General features: G+C 43.2%; 1 protein-coding gene across 1 annotated transcript in view; it reads right to left on the reverse strand.

The window, feature by feature from the left end:
• Positions 1-20,132, reverse strand: part of PLK4 (polo like kinase 4) — a gene marked incomplete in the record, with an annotated part of 949,915 nt that overhangs the window by 480,351 nt on the left and 449,432 nt on the right. The window contains 1 exon segment of the mRNA XM_044061753.1: positions 12,888-12,990. Coding sequence (XP_043917688.1) covers positions 12,888-12,990 — 103 coding nt within the window.

The following is a 20,132-nucleotide window of genomic DNA, read 5'->3' on the forward strand; positions in this document are numbered from 1 at the left end:
GAGACAGTGGTTGATAAACAGATACACAGAGTAGTAGAAAGTAAGATGGGAGATGAGCAGTTCAGACTCATATTAGGATGCAGCATAACTGACCAGTGTTTGCAGTGAGAAAGATAATTGAGAAGAAGCTAGAGAGAAGGAAGGAGTCCAATTGGGCATTCCTAGATTTGGAGAAAGCATATGACAAGATTCCAAGAAAGCTGATTTGGGCAGTCCTGCAGTGGATCGAAGTCCAGAAACATTGGTAGAATTAGTGCAGTCTATGTACAAGGACCAATGACTCAAGAACAAATAGTGTTTGGTCCCACATAGGGGGTCCCCAGTGGGAGTGGGTGTGTATCATGGTTCAGCTCTGAGCCCACTGCTGCATACTGGTGATGGATTACATTAGCGAACAGATCAACAAAGCTGCTGTATGCAGACAATATGGCACTATAGGCAGTACCTGAGCAGGAACTTCAGCAAAGGATAGGGGAATGGAATGCGAAACTGAAGCAACAAGGAATGAAACCAAGTAACAGATAAGAGTTGTAATGACAGCAGATAGAGGAAATCAGAAGAAGCTGAGAAATGAGACAGAAGGCAAGACAGTGGAGCAGGTTAAAAGCTTCAAGTATCTGGAAGGGGTGACAGAGGAGATGGGAGGTCTGAATGAAGAGGTCAGAGCTAGAATCAGAAGTGCTGCAGACAACTGGCACAGAGCGTCAGGGGTAGTGTATGATAGAAGAAAGCCAAAAAAGCTGAAAAGAAAGGTATACAAAACAGTGATGCAACCAGTATTACTGTATGACACAGAAACCTTGGCAGTAACAACAGAGCAGATGAGGAAGCTAGAGGTGATAGAAATGAAGTGCATGAGATGGGGTGGTAGGATGCACACTGGGGGAAGAGATGAAGAAATGAGGAAATAACAGCATAAGCCAAAGTAGCTCCAACTGCAGAAAAGATAAGAAAGAAAAGGTAACTGTGGTTTGGGCAGACGTTATGAAAAGCAGAAGACAATCTGGTAAAGAAGATTTGGGACAGGACAGGAAGAAGGCAAGAGGAAATGAGAGTATCCACCAAACAAGTGGATTTACTGAAAGAGAGAAGTTGTGTGACAGTCAGGCATGAGTGTTGAAGAAGGCAGCAACGTGGCATGGATTCAAAAGAGATGTCGACAGTTAACACAACACTGACTCCAAGTAGAAAATGGGAAAAAGGTGGGTTGATGATGATTATCCACTCTTGAAGGCCCTTCATCTAAGAGCTACCTGTCCTAAACTATTGGGTCTTAAACAGGTGTAAATGCCACTAGCTCAAAAAAAGAATTTATGTACCTACCATAATGTTCGATGTTTGTAGTCCATCTCACCGTACATTCTTAAACTTGGGATCGTAGCCAAACCTCGGCTCCGACTCGGCCATACTCTAGCTCAAAAACTTCTGGTTGTCTCGTAGCTAGGAAGTATCCCATCATGCATCAACCACATTCCCCAGATCTTGTTTGCTGCGAGAAAATACAGTGACAAATACAAAGAACAAACCAAATTGAAAGGACCACAACAACAGTAGGTACTCTACCCCCTAGGTCCTCAAGGAGGGGGGCAGGAGGGAGGGTTCGTAAGAATGTACGGCGAGATGGACTACAAACATCGAATGTTATGGTAGGTACATAACTTCTTTATGTTCTGTAGTCCTATCTCGCCTTCATTCTTACACTTGGGACAGCGTCCCTAGCACCTTCATCTCGGTTGGCTCATTGGAAAATGCTCCTGAGTACTGTGGAACCAAAGGAAGACCTGTTCCTAGAAGCCATATCCAATTTGTAGTGAGTAATGAATGTGTGGGGTGAAGCCCATGTTGCTGCAGCACAAATGTTGTCTATTGGGATCCTAGCCTGAAAGGCTATCGAGGTAGACACAGACCTGGTAGAATGAGCTTTCACCTTGAAAGGCAGATCTTTACCACTGGAGGAATAGACAAATGAAATGCAACTGGAAATCCAGTGAGATAATGTGACTTTAGAAACTGGGAGGCCCTGTCTAGAGTCTGAAAAGGAGAAAAATAACTGGTCTGATTTTCTGAAATTTTTAGTTCTGTCCAGATAAAACTGTCTATGGACATCCAATTGATGGAATTTATACTCTGCTTTGTTTGAAAATTCAGGGAATAACACAGGCAACTCAACTGACTGATTAATGTTGGCTTGAGAAGAAACCTTAGGAATAAAGGGTTTGTCCTCAAGGAGACCCTATCTTTATGAAATACCAAATAAGGTGGCTTAATGGAAAGAGCCTGCAGTTCAGACACCCGTCTAGCAGAAGTGATAGCCACTAAAAATATAGTTTTCCAAGATAAAAACTTGAGGTCACATGTCGCTGAAGGTTCAAAAGGACTAGACGCAAGCTTCTGGAGAACAAAGTTCAAATCCCATGGAACCACAGGATCCATGACTGGGGGTCTTAGTAACGTAGTCACTTTGAGAAAGGCTCTACAAAGCCTATGAGCCATAAGATTAGGTTCATTAGCAACATGGAAAGTGGAAATAGCTGCCAACTGGACTTTAATAGTTGCTGCTGCTGAACCTTGACTGAATAACTGCGAGAGGAAGTCTAAAACAGCAGAAATGGGAGCTGTGTAGGGATCAAGGTTTCTCTCACGGGCCCAAAGGGAGAATCTTTTCCATTTACTAGCATAAATCTTCCTAGTGGAAGGTTTGTGGGAAAATGACAGAATGTATACAACCTCAGGGGAAAAGTCATGAAGCCTGACTAGGGATGGAATTGGAATAGCCAAGCTGTCAAGTTGAGGGTGTGGAGGGAGGGATGGAACGCTCCTGACATGTGTCAGTAAATCTGGAACTGGATCCAGAGTCCAAGGTTTGTCCATTAGATATGGTCTGAGGAAGGAAAAACAAATCTGTCGAGGCCAGTAAGGAGCAATTAGGATCATCCTGCTTCCCAAGGATATTGCTTTCTGAATTACCTTCGAAATGAGGGGGGAAGGAGGGAAAGCATAGAGAAGTCCCGAGGGCCAATCGTGAATGAGTGCATCTCTTGGAGTCTCCCCGTCTGGGGGAATCAGGGTAAAGTAGCTGCTGCAATTGGCATTGAGAGGGGTGGCAGAGATCGCAGCAAAGTTGACTCCATTTGCGAAAGATTAGTTCCGCAAGTGTTCAGAGACCACTCATGAGGCATCAGAATAGCCCTGCTGAGCCTGTCGGCTATGATGTTGGATTTCCCCGGGATGTGCGTTGCCACCAGAAAGCTCTGGGAAGACATTGCCCACTCCCATACATGAAGGGCTTCTCTGCAGAGGGGGTAAGATTTGGCTCCTACTTGCTTGTTTACGTACCATACCACTGACATGTTGTCTGAGTGGATTGCAATTTTTCCTAGAGGAAGAAAGCTGTGAAGTGCTTGCAACGCTAGAAGCACTGCTCTCATCTCCAAGACATTGATATGCAAATGAGCCTTATGATCTTGCTATGTGCCTTGGACTGTTCTCCCGAGATAATGCACCCCCCACCCTAGCCGGGAGGCATCCATGGTAACAGTGGCAAGTAGGGGAGAGGAACAAATGGTCTGCATGTGTTTAGGTTGCTGGTCTGGTTCCACCAACAAAGACCCTGCTTGCACAAATTCGTTATAAGGATAGGATGAGACAGAGGGAGATACTGCAGTGACCACTGGGCAGACAGTAACCACTGAAGGACCCTCATGTGCAGTCTGGCTAATGGAACTCGTGTTATTGTGGAAGCCATGGTCCCTAATAGCTTGAGCACCACCTTTGCTTTGACTTTTCTTAGTGGAAGTAGGGTCAAGACTTATTCCCTTAGACTCTGAATTCTTTCGATAGGCAGGTAAGCCCTCATTAACACTGTATTTCGGCGCCAATAAAATTCACATGCGGAGAGGGCGACAATGCAAAAATTTTGCCAATTTACTGTAATTCCTAGCTGTAGGCAAGTTGAAATGGTGGCGTACCTGGCCTGTAACAGTAGATGCCTGGTAGTGGCAGTGAGGAGCCAGTCGTCCAGATACGGAAACACTTGGAATTCCTGACGTCTCAAGTGAGCTGTAACCACTGCCATACATTTGGTGAACACCCTGGGGGCTGTGGTGAGACCAAAGGACAGGGTGCAGAACTGATAATGACTGGCTCCCAGCCGGAAGCGTAGGTGACTCCTTGATGCCCTGTCCATTTTGATGCGGTAGTATGCATCTTGGAGATCTATGGAGCACATCCAAACGTCTTTCCCTAACAACGGGAGTATCGACTGCAAGGTGACCATTTGGAACTTGGACGTCTGCACAGATTTGTTCAGTTTGCTGAGATCCAAAATGGGTCTCATGTCCCCTGTTCTTGGTCTGTGGGGACGGGTTGGCTGATTCTCTTCACAAGCAACTTTTTGATTTCTAGAGTTGCTGAATCCTTGTGATTGGGTGGTACATCTGGGATTCGTCTGGTCTGAGGGGGTGGAGAAGAGAAGGGAATATGGTAACCTCTGGTAATTATCTTTAATACCCACTTGTCTTGAGTGATGTCGTGCCAGGCTTCTGGGTATAAAGAAATACGACCCCAGACTGGCTCCAGAGACGTGCAGTCGGGTCTCCTTTCAGGAGCGCTGATAGGGAGGACCATGAAAGGAATCATGGTCTCCCTGGTTTTGCTGGCCTCCTCTACCTCTATGGCGGCATCTACCATTATTTCCTCCTCCTCTGCCTCTGGAGAAGGAATCACCTTTTACATCCTGAAAAAAACCTCTGCGATTTTTTGAACTACATTTTGCCGCCCTTTTGCCCTTTGGGATAGGGTCTAGAGGGGACAGAAAAACAAACTCCCACGGCAGACAGGGTTTTTTCCTTCCTGCACGCACCTGGTGAGTGTGTCCTTTACCTTGGTGCCGAACAAAGAGGAACCGTCAAATGGGGGGGTTGGTAAACGTAGACTTAAAGGCCGCCGCAAAGTTGCACAAGCGCATCCTGGAGTGTCTCCTGAGAGAGACTCCTGAATCCGCTGCCCTAATCGCTCCAATCGCTGCGTACGAAATCAGCCTCATGGAGGAGTTCACAATAGAACTTAGGGTAGACATCTCTGCGTTGACCTTCTGAGATACAGCATCAGATATGTTACCTTGTAGAGCATCTCCCAGCTCTTTCAGGAGATCTCTCTGTAGCCTTGTAAAATGGGACAGATAGTTCAGCGACCGCTAAGTAAAGGCCGCTGACGCAAAAACACGCTTCCCATACCTGTTTATCATTCGAGACTCCTTGTTCGGCGGATGGACAGTGGCGGAAGTTTCTGCAAGTTTTTTTTGGTGGCTGCTGCCACCACCATTGCATCTACTGGAATGCCCTTAGTCAAAAAGTCCTTGTCGTGGGGTGCTGACAAAGATTTATTTGGTCTTCTAGAAACCGGTTCCACAGAATCTGGAGATTCCCACACCTTTCGACTCACTAAATCAAGTAGCTCGTCAAAAGGTGGAGACAATCAAGAGGCGGAGGGTTGAGACCCGAAAGCCTTCAGGTACACTGACTCCTCATCAGAAGGGGATATAGTGGGCCAGCCGCCTCTCTGTTTCAGGATCTCGAGGATATCTGCTAAAGAGATATCATCAGAGGACGACTTGGGGGACCCTTCTGACTCCTCGAGGTCAGTTTCTGATGTAACGGACTCATCGGGGGAGTCAACATGCTTCCTCTTACAAGTTCTCGTCCTAGGAGGTTCCTCAGACAGGCATTCTAGGGAGACCTCGTAAGACTGGGGACCACTCATGGAGGTATCCTGAGGCTGTAAGTCTCTGCTGTGTAGGGAGAGAGAGGGAGTTGAGACTGAGATCGGTGCCTTAGGGGGAAAAGTGTCGGTACCTTTGGATGAAGCTGAAGTCCTGGACAGCACACTCCTCATCACCTCGAATGCTGAGCCCCCCGGCTCAGAGGATGCCCTCCTCTCCGAAGATACAGAGGCAACCCTCGGTACCGAGGAGATGGGCTCCGAAGCAGATGTGGGGTCCCGCGCCGAAGCACCGAAAGGTAGGCTTGGAACTGAAGAAGTTCGATTCGAAGCATCCCCCTCGGGCCCAACCAGAGAGCTAAGGATCCTCAACCCCACGGATGGCACCGAGAGGGTCAGAGCGGATATCAGAACCGAGAGACCAATTGAGGTAGCTGGAACCAACCTATCCACAACCGGAGGCACCGACAGCTCTGGGTCCGAAGGCTCAGAGAAACTCAGAGGAGGAACATCAATCGAGTGGGATGGAACATTGGGCTACGGAACCGATTGGGATGGAGCCGAAATCAAATTTGCCAGCGCCAAAGTCTGAAGCAGTCTACGCACCACTCTCTCTACATCCTCATCAGAAAGGCTCCTAGAGGACCTAGGATATAGATCGCTGTAAAAACGGCGACCTAAGAGTCGGAGAAACCGGCTGAAGATCAGATGACCGGCTCAGAAAAGTAATGTCAGTCATTGGTTCTGAAGCACCTGGAGCCAAGACTAATGGCTCCACAAAGGTACCCTCTTGTCAGCACCGAAATCAGTGGAGCCAATGACGGTGAAGCCAGTTTAGCAATTTTGTCTGGTGGCTCAGACAAAATAGCGTGGGTGGGAGACCGCCTTTTGGTAGTTTTTGGTCTTTCCTTTTTGGAGGAGGAGGGAGACTAAGAGCTGGATGATGAGGATCCCAATTCCTCCTCAAAGGAATGCTTTAGTAGTCCCTTCAAAATCAGTTTGTTCTTTCTCTCCTGAAGAACACACGGACTGTACGCATGGCAAAACAGGCAAGACTCTTGGAGGTGGATAGGCCCCAAACAGTAAACACACAAATTGTGCCCATCAGTCAAGGACATCTTCTGGGCACATTTGGTACACTTTTTGAAGCCCGAAGGCTTATGGTCTTTAGAGTCTTTTGACATAATCCCCAAACAAAATACTACCACACACAATGAAGAAGAAAGATAACGGAGGACTAGGTCCTCTAAGTTAAACGAGCCTAGCCCTAAGGGGAAATAGAATAAACCGAGGACTAGGTCCTCTAATTTAAAACAGGCCTAGCCCAGGGAGAAGGAAAAAAAGAACCAAGGTCTAGGTCCTCCAATTTAAACGGGCCTAGTCCAACTGGTGACAAAACAGCAAAAAGAGGACGAGGTCTTCTAACTTAAATGGGCCTAGCCCAAGAGGAAAACAGTAGTACAGAAAAGTGATGCAAGGATACCAGAACTGCCAACGGAAAACGGCCAAACAACAAAGACACAAAAAATAAGCAGCAAATCGTCCAAGACTGACAGAAACTGTAAATAAACAACAAAATCTCCAAACCAATGAAAAATAACGAAACAGTTCCGCTTAGGCTGCAAAGCTCGCCGCTCTTTATTTAACTTAAACGTTAATCTATATCCAACGTTTTTCGTTTAAAACAGTGTTTAAACTTCTTCAGAAACTGGCAAATATCCATCTAATATTAACCTCTTACTTATATAAGAAACAGTTAAAATTGCCCGCCAAAATTCTTAAAGTGAAACCACTACTTTAAAACTCTGCTTATGGATTATATGTAAAACACACTCAAAGGATATCATATTTAAATTGCTTTGAAATCCAAATAAAATCTATAGTTGAAATCTTTATTTTGTCGGGCAATTTTAACGGTTTCTTATATAAGTAAGAGGTTAATATTAGATGGATATTTGCCAGTTTCTGAAGAAGTTTAAACATTGTTTTAAACGAAAAACGTTGGATATAGATTAACGTTTAAGTTAAATAAAGAGCGGCGAGCTTTGCAGCCTAAGCGAAACTGTAAATATACACACTAAATAGCAAGACAATATAGCAATATCCAAAAAAGACAATTCAATATATTGAAAAAAATCACTTAGTTAGCCATGGCCAAGAAGAATCATGTCTGAGCTGAACAAGTGGCAAACGAGATCTGGGTAATATGGGTGATGCATGATGGGATACCTCCTAGCCACGAGCCAACCAAAAGTTTTTGAGCTAGAGTATGGCAGAGTTGGAGCCAAGGTTTGGTTCCGATCCCAAGTGTAAGAATGAAGGTGAGATAGGACTACAGAACATCATTCATTTCAGTCTGGTTCCCAACTTAGCTAAAATAATCACAACATTACAGATCCAAAACTTAAAGAAATCTCACTCGGTAAGCTGATGTTACTGTCTTGCTGACTAATTTAATTGCACTCTCTCTCTCTCTCTCTCTCTAACAGGAGGCTAAAATTACAGGAACAGATACTAGGGAAGATGATCAGATGCAGTCTGAAATATGCTGATAATCTACAGCTAACAGGAATTTATCTGGAAGCACAAATTCTGATTCATTCCTACTTTGCAGTGGAGGTCTCAACTTCAGCCTAGGTGCTGGAAAACTATGTACTTCATTTATCTAATCATGCACACTATTATATGACTACCTTATAATCCAAGAAAAGATAGACTTGTTAAAAATAACAATCACTTGAATACCAGAAAAACACAGCATGTGTGTGAAAAAAACAGTAACCATCAAACGAAAGAACACAACCACTGTGTTGTAAAGGAACAGACCAAATTGAATCAACCAAGGTTTATTGAACAATAACAGCTTAAAACGAAAAAAAAATCATGGGTGCTATTGCACTTCCAGTTAAGCGTTTTTGCCCCCTGAAATGTGAAGCTTCATAAGAAATCAATTAAAATTAATGTCCCTTTTATATACAATGCAGCCCCAGTTGCCATCAAGTTTTAAAAGTATATGCCCCTACAATCAAACCATCAAATATTAAAATCTACAACCAAAAGGACAAAATACATTACCAGAAAAACAACATTCCACATGGTGATCAACCTATTTTCACTAAAAAAAAACAAAAAAAAAAAAAAACACTTATTAACAACTTCACAACTTTGTCTATACTACTTATTCTTAAATTACGAGCAAAGTGTCATTCAACCCAGTGGGGATGGTAGCATCAAGTTTAATTGCCATATCAATTAATTATACTCCAACCTACTTTTCCATGCCTCTCCTCTAGGGTCAGGGGTCACTACTTCCAAAATGCCAAACTTGAACCTCTCAAACTGCTTATACACAGAACTGTGTTTAAATAGCACTTTATTTTTGTTTTCCTTAAAGAAGTAGTAGACGTTCATATATCCTTTTCCTAAATGCCCTTGTGGTCTTCCCTAAATAAAAAGCAGGGCAATATAAGTATTTTACCAAATATACAAGCCCCTTGTTTCCACAGTTCCCTTTTTGTAAAGTGATACTATTATGCTGTGCATTATCCAGCTTAATACTGTCTGCTACCAAAATGTAATTACATTGTGGCCCACTCCAGAGGACAAAAATATCATAAAAATACCTAAAGTAGGCCCTACAGTATGTAAAATACTCAGATGGGAAAACAAAAACCTTCCATTCGAACAAGAACACAACTGTAGCAATTCACAAAGTCTTGTAAGCTCACCCTTCATGTTTGCTACATCAACTGCCAATGTGTGGATATTCTCTTCACTGCACAAAGATTTAAACGAAATACAATCAGCCAGTTTTACTGTAGGATCGCCTAAAGACATCCTGGGCTCCTGGGTACAGAGGTTGTCCTCCAACATACATGTGGTAAATTTTGTTTTCTTATATCCCGCAAGCAGGAGGAGGAAAAACCTTTGTCATGAAGCCTTTCTGAGCTGTGATTTTTTAACTGCCAAAGATATTCACTTTTTGATGGATTGTGTTGGTATAACTTTAAAAAACAATTACTATATTTTTTGAAGGAGAAGTATACCAGCAAACTAAGGGGGTTGCAATGGAGTGACCTGCACCCCTGTTTTTGAAAAACTTGTCCTGTGGAGTTGGGAGAAGATATTTGTTTTCACGTCTAAATATTTTACATACTGTAGGGTCTACTTTTGGTATCTGGACGATATTTTTGTCCAATGGGGTAGCCCACGGGATAATATCCTCCATTTTATTTCTTACCTCAACCACACTACAGAATTTCTTAGGTTCACCTATTCATACCACAGGGACAGGATTAATTATTTGGACATTTATGTTTCTAGTGATAATGGTGGTTTTAAATGTAATATTTATAGAAAACACACTTTCAGTAACTTTTATTTGCATTTCAACAGTGCACATCCATTTATCTTAAAGAAAGGGCTAGTAAAAGGACAGTTTATTTGGTTAGCACACGTTTTCTGATGAGGAGACTTTCAACAGTGAGAAAACTAAGCTTAAGCTTACATATATTTTTCTAGAAAGCAGATACCCTTACAAACTGGTTAGCAACATTAGTAAGGAAATTATTGCCCTTAAAGAAACTAAGTTTAGGCTCCTTTCTGGAGCAATAGATATAGAATTACCCTCTAATATTACACATTCACAGACATTCAATACTGCTACAGAGGAACACAGTTTTAAATAAAGCATTGGTTACACAATACAATGCAGACAGCAACAGGGTTAAAAAATTAGTCAATGAAAATTAGAGAAAGTTTTTTTAGTAATGAAATTATTCACCTGGTGGAGTCTAAACACAATTTTGTTTACAAAACGGGGAGTAATTAAAAAAAACTTGTTGGAGATAAACAAAGAACCTCAACAAAGGGATGGAACTAGGCGTACATAAAAATGTGGAACCTGCTCACAATGTAAGAAAATCTTGGTAGCAGACAGTGTTAAGCTGTATAATGCACAGCATAATAGTATCACTTTACAAAAAGGGAACCATGGCAACAAGGGGCTTTTATATTTGGTAAAATACTCCTCTTGCCCTGCTTTTTATGTAGAGAAGATCAAAAGGGCGTTTATGAAAAGGATATACAAACATATTTACAATATCCTAAAGAAAAACAAAAATAAAGCACTGCTTAAACACAGTTGTGTGTGTGAGCAATTTGAGAAGTTCAAGTTTGGCATTTAGAAAATAGAGACTCCTGACCCCCAGAGGAGGGGCATGGGAAAATAGGTTGGAGTACAGGGAATTGATATGGCAATTAAACTCAATGCTACCCCCCCCACCAAGGTTGAACGAGACTGTCTATACTATACTGTTCCTAAATTACAAGCAACTAAGGTGTAAGGTTGTTTAATTTTTTTTTTTTGTGAAAATAGGTTGATTACCATATGGAATATTGCTTTTATGGTAATGTATTTTTTTTTTTAATCGTAAGTTTTAATACTTTATGAATTTTGATTGTAGGAAAGTACAGTTGTGTACACTTACCATAAATGTAGATGTTCGAGTGTATTCACTGTTGCAGTCATTACATTTGGGTAATCTGCTGGCAGGTTGCCCTCAGTCGGCCTGATTAACAAAGTCTTGGGTCCTGCATTGGTTACTGTCCCTTCTTCCATGACGTCAGGGGTATAAAACATGCAGCCGACGCCATTACATCAGTTTTTCTTGCCCCAAGCAGGCAATACTGCTGTAGACAAAATAGCCAGTAAATATGCAAAGGTACATACTACACCTTTTTAAAAGGACCACAAGGTAGACATTACCCATGATGGCAAAAGTCAGGACTGTCCTGTTATTGGTAGTTGGCTCAACTACAGCCCTGTGACAATCTCACTAACTAGCTCCTCATCCTTTCATATCTTCAAAGAGCAAAAAAAGGACTTCTGCAAAACTTGCAGGATGCTTCCTGCAGACAACACCACAATATCCAATCCATGTCCATCATCCCAAGCTCTTCAAGTAAAGAGCACAAGAAAAAAACACCCGTTCCTTCTACTGACACAACAGTCAGCTGTACAGATGCGTAACATGTCTCCCAACCCCTCCTGCCCCAGACATTCAGGTTCCATTTCTTTGCCCTGCCCCAACCCTCCTCCTCACACTTTAGTTAACAAAAAAAAAGTCACCCTCAGTGTTCAGGTTTTAGTCAAGTAAAAAAAAAAAAAAATCTTTTAAACTGTAGCAAACTGACTGCTACAATGTAGCAAGCAGTTGTTACGGTTTAGACCACACACTTGAGTGCTACAGCCCACCAGTTTGACCGCAAATGCAAGAAGGGCTTTTAAAACCCAGTACTGCATTAAAAAGCGATCAAGATGATGGATGATTGATTACATCCCCTTACACTTTGTGCCCAGGGCAGTTACCCCTCTCACCCTGCCCTAGATATGGTATTGCCTGTAAAAAAGAACATACACACAGCACTAGAAGTACTAGAACTACAATTTATTCTTCCTGTAGTTGTTTCTCATCATTGGTTCTCAAAATGATCTCCCTTCAGCTATCTCGTACTCCAAAATTTTACATATCATCATACTGTCATATTAACATATTAATTAGGCTTCAAAATCTTTTTATGCCATCATAACATTTGTGATTTTGCATCTAAACAGCAAGTATTAAACTCAGTAAACAGTGCAGGTAATTACAGTTAAAGAAGTTATTTTCTTCAAAAACACATTTTAATACAGATCATGTTATAAACGACCACTTATACTGCAACTATTTTCTAAGTGAATATTGGTAAAAATAAACTATGCTCCTGAAAGACTGGGGCACTATGTTAAATTATTTGGGTCTTTGATCTTGACTTCTGAGTGGAGAAACTGGTAGCTATGCTGCCCACTAGCTTTAACACTGGAGGTTGACAGCAGAAGTGTTCCTGCATCCCTTACTAAATAACAAACTGATGTACCTGCATGCATCATTTGTTAAATTGGTTCTTAACAGGTCTGCAGCAACTGAATTATGTTAATATTCGGGTATATCATACTTAAAACACTGACGCTGCTTTTGGATGTATTCATAATCGCTGAGCACTATACAACAATGGGACAAACTCTGAAGGACAGTAAATAAAATTATGGATTTTAAAACCAGGAGTAAAAAAAAAAATAAAACGTGTTAGTATTCCATATATGCAACCATAAGAGATTTTTACTTTACCTGGTAAACTGTCAAAACTGTAAATGAACACATTTTCTGGAGGAGATGGTGGTCTTTCATCAAGAGGAAACCCTTTTCCTTCATTTGGATTATAAGCAGTAATCTATTTGAAGAAAAAAATAAGTTTGCAAGTGAAATACATTCAAGGCTACTGAAAGTACTAAACTGTACATGTTAATGCTAAATCATTCTGAAAACAAATAAAATGAAGTCTATGTCCCGGATCTCATAGTGACATCAGGACCTGGAGTTCATTCAAATATTACTCTGAATGTAGAGAAAACATTTCAAAGGGATAAGTATGAGGCCCAACAGCACATTTAATTTAATAGCATAGGGATCTCAGACTCTGTGCTCATAAACCACATAATGTGCCCATAAAGACAATGGAGACTCTCAGTGTCGAAATTTAAGAAGCAGTCATTTCAGTTACTTTGAACACAGAAGTCCAAATGTTTCGTTTTCTCTCTCTGCCCCCATGCTTAATTTATACTCAACACAAACAGCCTACAGTTACTCATATACAGGTATGCAAGCCATTCATACAGTTACTGTACAAACAAACAGTAACTCTGATTCCTACTCATTTTTGTATTACGCACAGTTATTTGTTATGTATTCATGAAGCACATTCACTCACACATTTCAGACTTGCACAGATATAACCCATTCATTCTTTCATATGTAAAAAATACACGATGGAAGGGTGAGTGTACTGTGAACATCATGGCAAAGATAATAATGGAAACATGCGAAGTTTGAGAATCAATCACTGTGAAACAGACATAAAAGAACAGTAACAGAACCATTATGTTTTTTTTGACTACTAAACTCTTATTTGCTGACTTGAAATGTACTGGAGAATGTGAAATTATTATTACATATACTCACAATATTGGAAAAAAATATATATATATAATTTTGGTAAGGTCCAGAATGAACATGGATGCTCTGGGCATTACTAGGGGTACACAGACCTAAAGGGGTAAGCATCTTGAACTTCTTAGACCTTTTTGAGCCCTATTAGGTTTCCTTCAAGATGGAGCCCAAGTCAGAATTCAATAAAGCAGCAACAAATGCGTCTTCAAAAACCTCAAAAAACAAGTTATGTGCTAAATAAGAAGTTATGTGCTAAATAAGAAGTTATGTACTCACCATAAAGTTCCATGTTTGCTTTCCATTATCTCGCTTTCATTCTTGCTGGTTGGGTTCAGAACAGAGCATCACTTCTGACTCTGCCTAATACTAAAGCTCGAGAGCTTCCACTGGCTCGAGGCTATACCCTATCCCATAATGCCTAGGGAAGATAACCCAGATCTTGTTTGCAGATTACTAACATATTAAAAAAACATATACTAAAAATAATGGTAATAATTCTTAGCCTATGTCTTATGAGGCAAGAAGAAAAGCAGAGAACATTAATCACCAATAAAACTTCCCTCTCGATCCTCCAGGAGCGAAGGTTGGGGGAAGGAGGGTGGGACGCAAAAATGAAGGTGAGATTATGGATAGCAAACATGGCAAGTTATGGTGAGTACATAACTTCTTAATGTTATGTTGTCCCATCTCGCCTTCATTCTTGCTGGTTGGGACAGCGTCCCCAGCACCTTCTTTCTCGGGTGGCTCAAGGGAATAAGCTCTTCAAAATAGTGGAACCAAAAGAAGCCCTGTTCCGGGAGGCCACATCCACTTTGTAATGAGTGATGAAGGTATGAGGACTAACCCATGTAGCTGCAGCACAGACCGAGTTCAAAGGTAGTCTGGCCTGAAAGGCAGTTGAAGTTGACATAGCTCTTGTTGAGTGCCCTCTAATCTTTCCTGGCAGTTATTTATGCTGGGAATTATATGCACAAGTGATAAGTGTCAGTAAGCTACTTTGACAAGGTAACTTGGTAACTTTAGAAACTGGTGCACTTTTCCTGTTATCCAAGAAGGAGATGAATAGCTGATCAGATTTTCTGAACTCCTTCATTCTATGCAAGTAGAAACGTAATTGCCTGTGGACATCCAATTGATGCAGTTTAGATTCTGCCTTGTTGGCGTAGTCTGGAAAGAAGACAGGCAAGTCAATGGACTGATTCAAATTGGTCACAGAACATACATTGGGAAGGAATGAAGGATTCGTTCTAAGAGAAACTCTGTCTTTGTGAAAAACTAAATAGGGAGGGCAAATGGACAAGGCATGGAGCTCTGCTGAAGTAATGGCTGTTAAAAAGATAGTCTTCCAGGTCAGAAATTTTAGTTGGCAAGAGTAGGCTGGTTCGTATGGTGGGAGAATCAGAGTAGTCAGTACCAAATTGAGGTCCCAAGGAGGAGGAGGTTCCCTTATTGGAGGCCTTAGTATAAAAGTACCTCTCAGGAAGGCTTTACACAATCTGTGAGACATTACTTTTGATGCCATGTCCCCTATGTGGTAGTTAGATATGGCAACTAATTGTACTCGTACAGTAGCTGCTGCAGCACCTTCGTTGAAAATCTCTGCTAAGAAATTTAAAATTGTACTTACAGGGGCTGTGAAGGGGTTTATGTGATTCTTGGAAGCTCAACAAGAAAACCTTTTCCATTTGCTAGCATAGTTTCCTAGTTGTTGTTTTATGAGATGAAACCAGAATGTGTCGCACTGCAGGGGATAAGTCTGGAAGCCTGGCTAAGATTGGAAGTGGATCAGCCAAGCTGTCAGTTTGACAGTTTGAATAGAGGGGATGGAGCATTCCTGACTGGTGAGTCAGAAGATCTGGTACCGGAACCAGAATCCACAGCTCCTCTCGGAGATGGGGCCATATGAAGGGGAACCAGATCTGACGAGGCCAGTATGAAGCAATGAGAATTAATGTGCAACTCAACGATTTGGCTTTCTGTAGGACTTTGGGGATGAATGGAAACGGAGGAAAAGCATAAAGAAGTCCCGGGGGCCAATCGTGAATAAGTGCATCCCTTGGTAACTTCCCCGGAGGGGGGATTAGGGCAAGGTAGCTGCTGCATTTGGTGTTCATGGACATGGCAAAAAGGTCGCAGCAAGGCTGGCCCCACTTGCGAAAAATGTGGCTTGCAACTTCCTGTTTCAGGGACCACTCATGAGGGATCAGAATTGCTTTGCTTAATTTGCCCGCTATCACGTTGGATTTCCCCGGAATACGCGCTGCAGTCAGAAAAAGTTGAAAAGAGATTGCCCATTGCCATACTCTTTGAGCCTCTCGACAGTGGGGCTAGATCTGGTTCCGCCTTGTTTGCTGATGTACCACAGTACCTACATGTTGTCTGTCTGTATTGCAATCATACCTGATGGAAGAGAGTTCTGGAATGTCCGCAATTCCAGAAGCACTGCTCTCATCTCTAGGATACTGATGTGCAAATGGTACTCGTGTTCCTGCCAAGTTCCTTGAATGGTCTTTCCCAGATAACCCCCTATCTGGGAAGCGTCTGTGCTCACTGTAGCTACTGGTTGAGGGAGAGTGAACGTCTGCCTAGCTTTACCTGTGTGGATTGGAGCCACCAGCGTTGGTCCTTCTTGCAGGAGTCTGTAATGAAGATCTTGTGGGACACAGGCAACTTCTGTATGGACCACTGAGCAAAGAGTAGCTACTGTAGGACTCTCATATGTAGACGTGCCAGAGGTACTAGTGTTACAGCCACCGTCATAGTGCCCAAGACTTTTAGGACAAACTTTGCCTGTACTTTCTTCTTCAAGAGCAAGATGGACGCTTGATGTCACAGTGTCTGTACCCTGTCATGAGGGAATTTTGCTACCATGTCTTTTGTGTTTAAGTCTGCTCCTATGAATGTAATATGCTGAGATGGCAACAAGGCAAATTTTTTGAAATTTATGGAAATGCCCAGTTCTGAGCATAGATGGATGGTGGTGTCTCTCGCCTTGGCTGGTAGATGCTCGGTGGTGGCGGTCAAGAGCCAGTCGTCTAAGTATGGAAACACCCAGAAACCTAGACGCCTAAGGTGAGTCATGACTACTGCCAAGCATTTGGTAAACACTCTGGGGGCTGTAGTGAGGCCAAAGGGCAGAGCTCTGAAGTGGTAATGACTGGCTCTCAGTTGGAAGAGTAGATATCTCCTGTATCACCTGTCCATTTTTATATGGTAGTACGCCATCCTGAAGATCGATCGAGCACATCCAATTGTCTTGCCCCAGAAAAGGGACTATAGACTGCCGTGTCACCATCTGGAACTTTGCTTTTTTTACGGACTTGTTCAGCCTGCTGAGATCCAAGATGGGTCTCCAGTCTCCTGTTTTCTTTGGAACTAAAAATAACCTTGAGTAAGTTCCGGATCTGATTTGGTCTGCCAGGACTTCTTGGATGACTCTTTCTTAGCAATCTTTGCACCTCTATGGTTGCCTGATCCCTTTGACGGGGTGGAATGTCTGGGACTGATCCTGCTTGAGGGGGTGGGATGGAGAAGGGTATGCTGTATCCCCTGGATATTATCGACTGTACCCATTTGTCTTGAGTGATGTTCAGCCAGGCTTTTGGGTACAGTGATAATCTGCCCCCGACTGCCTCCAGAGGCGGGAAGGCGGGCCTCCTTTCAGGAGCGCTGGAAGGGTCTGCCAGAGAATGCATCTCTGTTGCCCTGATTTTGCAGACCCCCTCTGCTGCAAGGTTGGCACCTTCCATAATTTTCCCCTCTGCCCCTAGGGGAAATGGCACCACATGCGTCAGGTGAAGCTCTTTGGGATTTATGGAACCACATTTTCCGTCCTTTTTGGCCTTTGGAATAAGGCCTGGTAGGGACGAAAAAACGTACTCCCACAGCAGACAGTTTTGCCTTCTTGTTCGCACCTGGTCAGAGTCTCTTCAACTTTTGGCTCTAACAAGGATGAGTAATCAAAAGGAGCATTTATGAAGGAAGACGAAGGGCTCAGCAAACTCACAAAGACGCATCCAGGAATGCCTCCTCAGAGCTATTCCTGTGCCTGTAAGAGATGAGCCTCATAGAAGAGTTGACTACAGAACTTAAGGTAGCAAGCTGAGATGTCACCTTGTCTGAAAATCCCTGCAGCTGTAGAACCCTGGAGGGCATCTCCTAGCTCATTGAGGAGATCCCTCTGAAGTCTGGTAAAATGAGTTAAGTAGTTCAGTGACCCGAGTGTAAAGGCCGCTGACGAGAACATATGCTTCCCGTATCTGCCCATTGTTCGGTATTCCTTATTCAGTGGATGGAAAGATGAAGTTTCAGCTAACTCCTTTTTGGTGGCGGCCGCCACCACCATAGCATCTACAACGACACCTTTTGTCAAGAAATCTGTCGGAAGGGGTGGTTATGAATTTGTTGGGCCTCCTTGGAACAGGTTCCACAGATTCTGGAGTGACCCATGTCTTTCGACTAACTACACCAAGGAGCTGATCGAAAGGTGGAGACACCCAAGAGGTAGAGGGTTGAGATCCAAATGCCTCCAGGTATACGAACTAATCCTTAGAAGGGGAAAGGGTTTTCCAGCCACCTCTCTGCTTTAGGATCTCTAGTATGTCAGAGAAGGAGACATCCTCAGAGGGTGACCGTGGGGACCCTTCTGAATCCTTTAAATCTGTATCCGACATGACAGACTCCTCAGGGGAGTCTAGATATTTCCTCTTACAAGTTCTCTTCCAAGGGACCTCTCCAGAGGGGTCCTCTGGGGAGGTTTTGGAAGACAGTGACTCACCCGATGGGGCATCCTGGGGCACTGGTTCTTTACACCTGGGGGGAGGGATGGTACAGAGGCAGACACCGGTACCTATGGAGGAAGAGTGCCTGGATCCGAGGGTGGAGCCGCCAGGGGTAAAGTAGAGTTTTGTACCTACCATAAATGTAGATGTTTGAGTGTATATACTGCTGCAGTCATCACACTTGGGTTATCCTGCCATCAGGCAGTCCCGCAGTCGGCCGAATCCCAAAGTCTTGGTCCGTCGGTTGTGCGCTTCTTCCCTGACGTCAGTGCGACAGGGGGATAAAAGAGGCAGCCGACGCCATTTTCTTCAGTTTTTCTTGCCCCAGATGTCAGGTGCCCCCAACTAGGAAGGCAATGCAAATAACTATGCAAAAATACCTTAGTAGATAAACAACAGTACTAGCTGTTAGCAAATACACCATATAGACATGCATCCAATAGACTGATGTACATGGAGTTATAACTAGCACCCTGGTATGCAGAGGGGATGGTGGGAGGTAACCTGGACTGCAGCAGTATATACACTCGAACATCTACATTTATGGTAGGTACAAAAAGTACAGTTTTGTACCTACCATAAATGTAGATGTTCGAGTGCTAATACAGCTGCAGTAATCACAGATGGGTTTTCAGCCGTCAGGCGGTCCCTCGGTCGGCCGAATTCCAAAGTCTTGGTCCGGCGTCGGTTGTTGTCGCTTACTCTTCTGACGTCAGGAAGGCCAGAGTATATAAGACACAGCCGACGCCATGTTCTTCAGTCTTTCTTGCCCCAGATGTCAGGTGCCCCCAAAAGGAAGGCAATACATACATAAAGCTAATCCACAAATGCAAGCAAATAAAACATAGCAGGATAACCCAGTCAGGAGGTATGAAGAGGTTTTTAGGCCCCATGGCCTTACCAAGAGGGGAAGGAGGGAGGGGAAACCTGTACTGCAGCTGTATTAGCACTCGAACATCTACATTTATGGTAGGTACAAAACTGTACTATGTTCATCGTGCATACAGCTGCAGTAATCACAGATGGGTAGAGTCCCAAAGCTATGCATAGGGTGGTAGGTACTATGAGGAACTGGGTTGAGCCAGAATGCCCTGCAAAACAGCAGTGGCAAAGCCTGCTCTTGTTCTGGAATATAAGGGCAGATGGTAGTGTTTTGTGAAGGTATGTACAGAACTCCAAGTGGCTGCCTCCAAGATATCCTTAGTAGGCACACCTCTGAGGAAGGCTGTAGAGGTGGCTGTGGCCCTGGTGGAGTGAGATCTGATACCAGTAGGGACAGGTTTCCCATGATAGGAGTAACAAACGTATGCAGTGGCCAATCCACTTGGAAATGGTCTGTTTGGTGACTGGTTTCCTGGAGCCCTACGGCATAGGACACAAAAGTTGGTCTGATTTCCTGAAGGACTTTGTTCTGTCCAAATAGTAACGTAGCTGCCTATGGATGTCTAAAGAGTGAAGCAGCCTTTCCCCTTTGTTTTGAGGGTTAGGATAAAAGGTAGGAAGGTGTATGGCTTGGTTTAAGGCTACCCTAGATACCACTTTAGGCATAAAAGATGGGTTGGTACGAAGGGAAACCCTGTCCTGA

Source organism: Protopterus annectens, chromosome 2.part0, assembly GCF_019279795.1.
Source record: "Protopterus annectens isolate FY-2018-M chromosome 2.part0, PAN1.0, whole genome shotgun sequence".
Classification (NCBI taxonomy): domain Eukaryota; kingdom Metazoa; phylum Chordata; order Ceratodontiformes; family Protopteridae; genus Protopterus; species Protopterus annectens.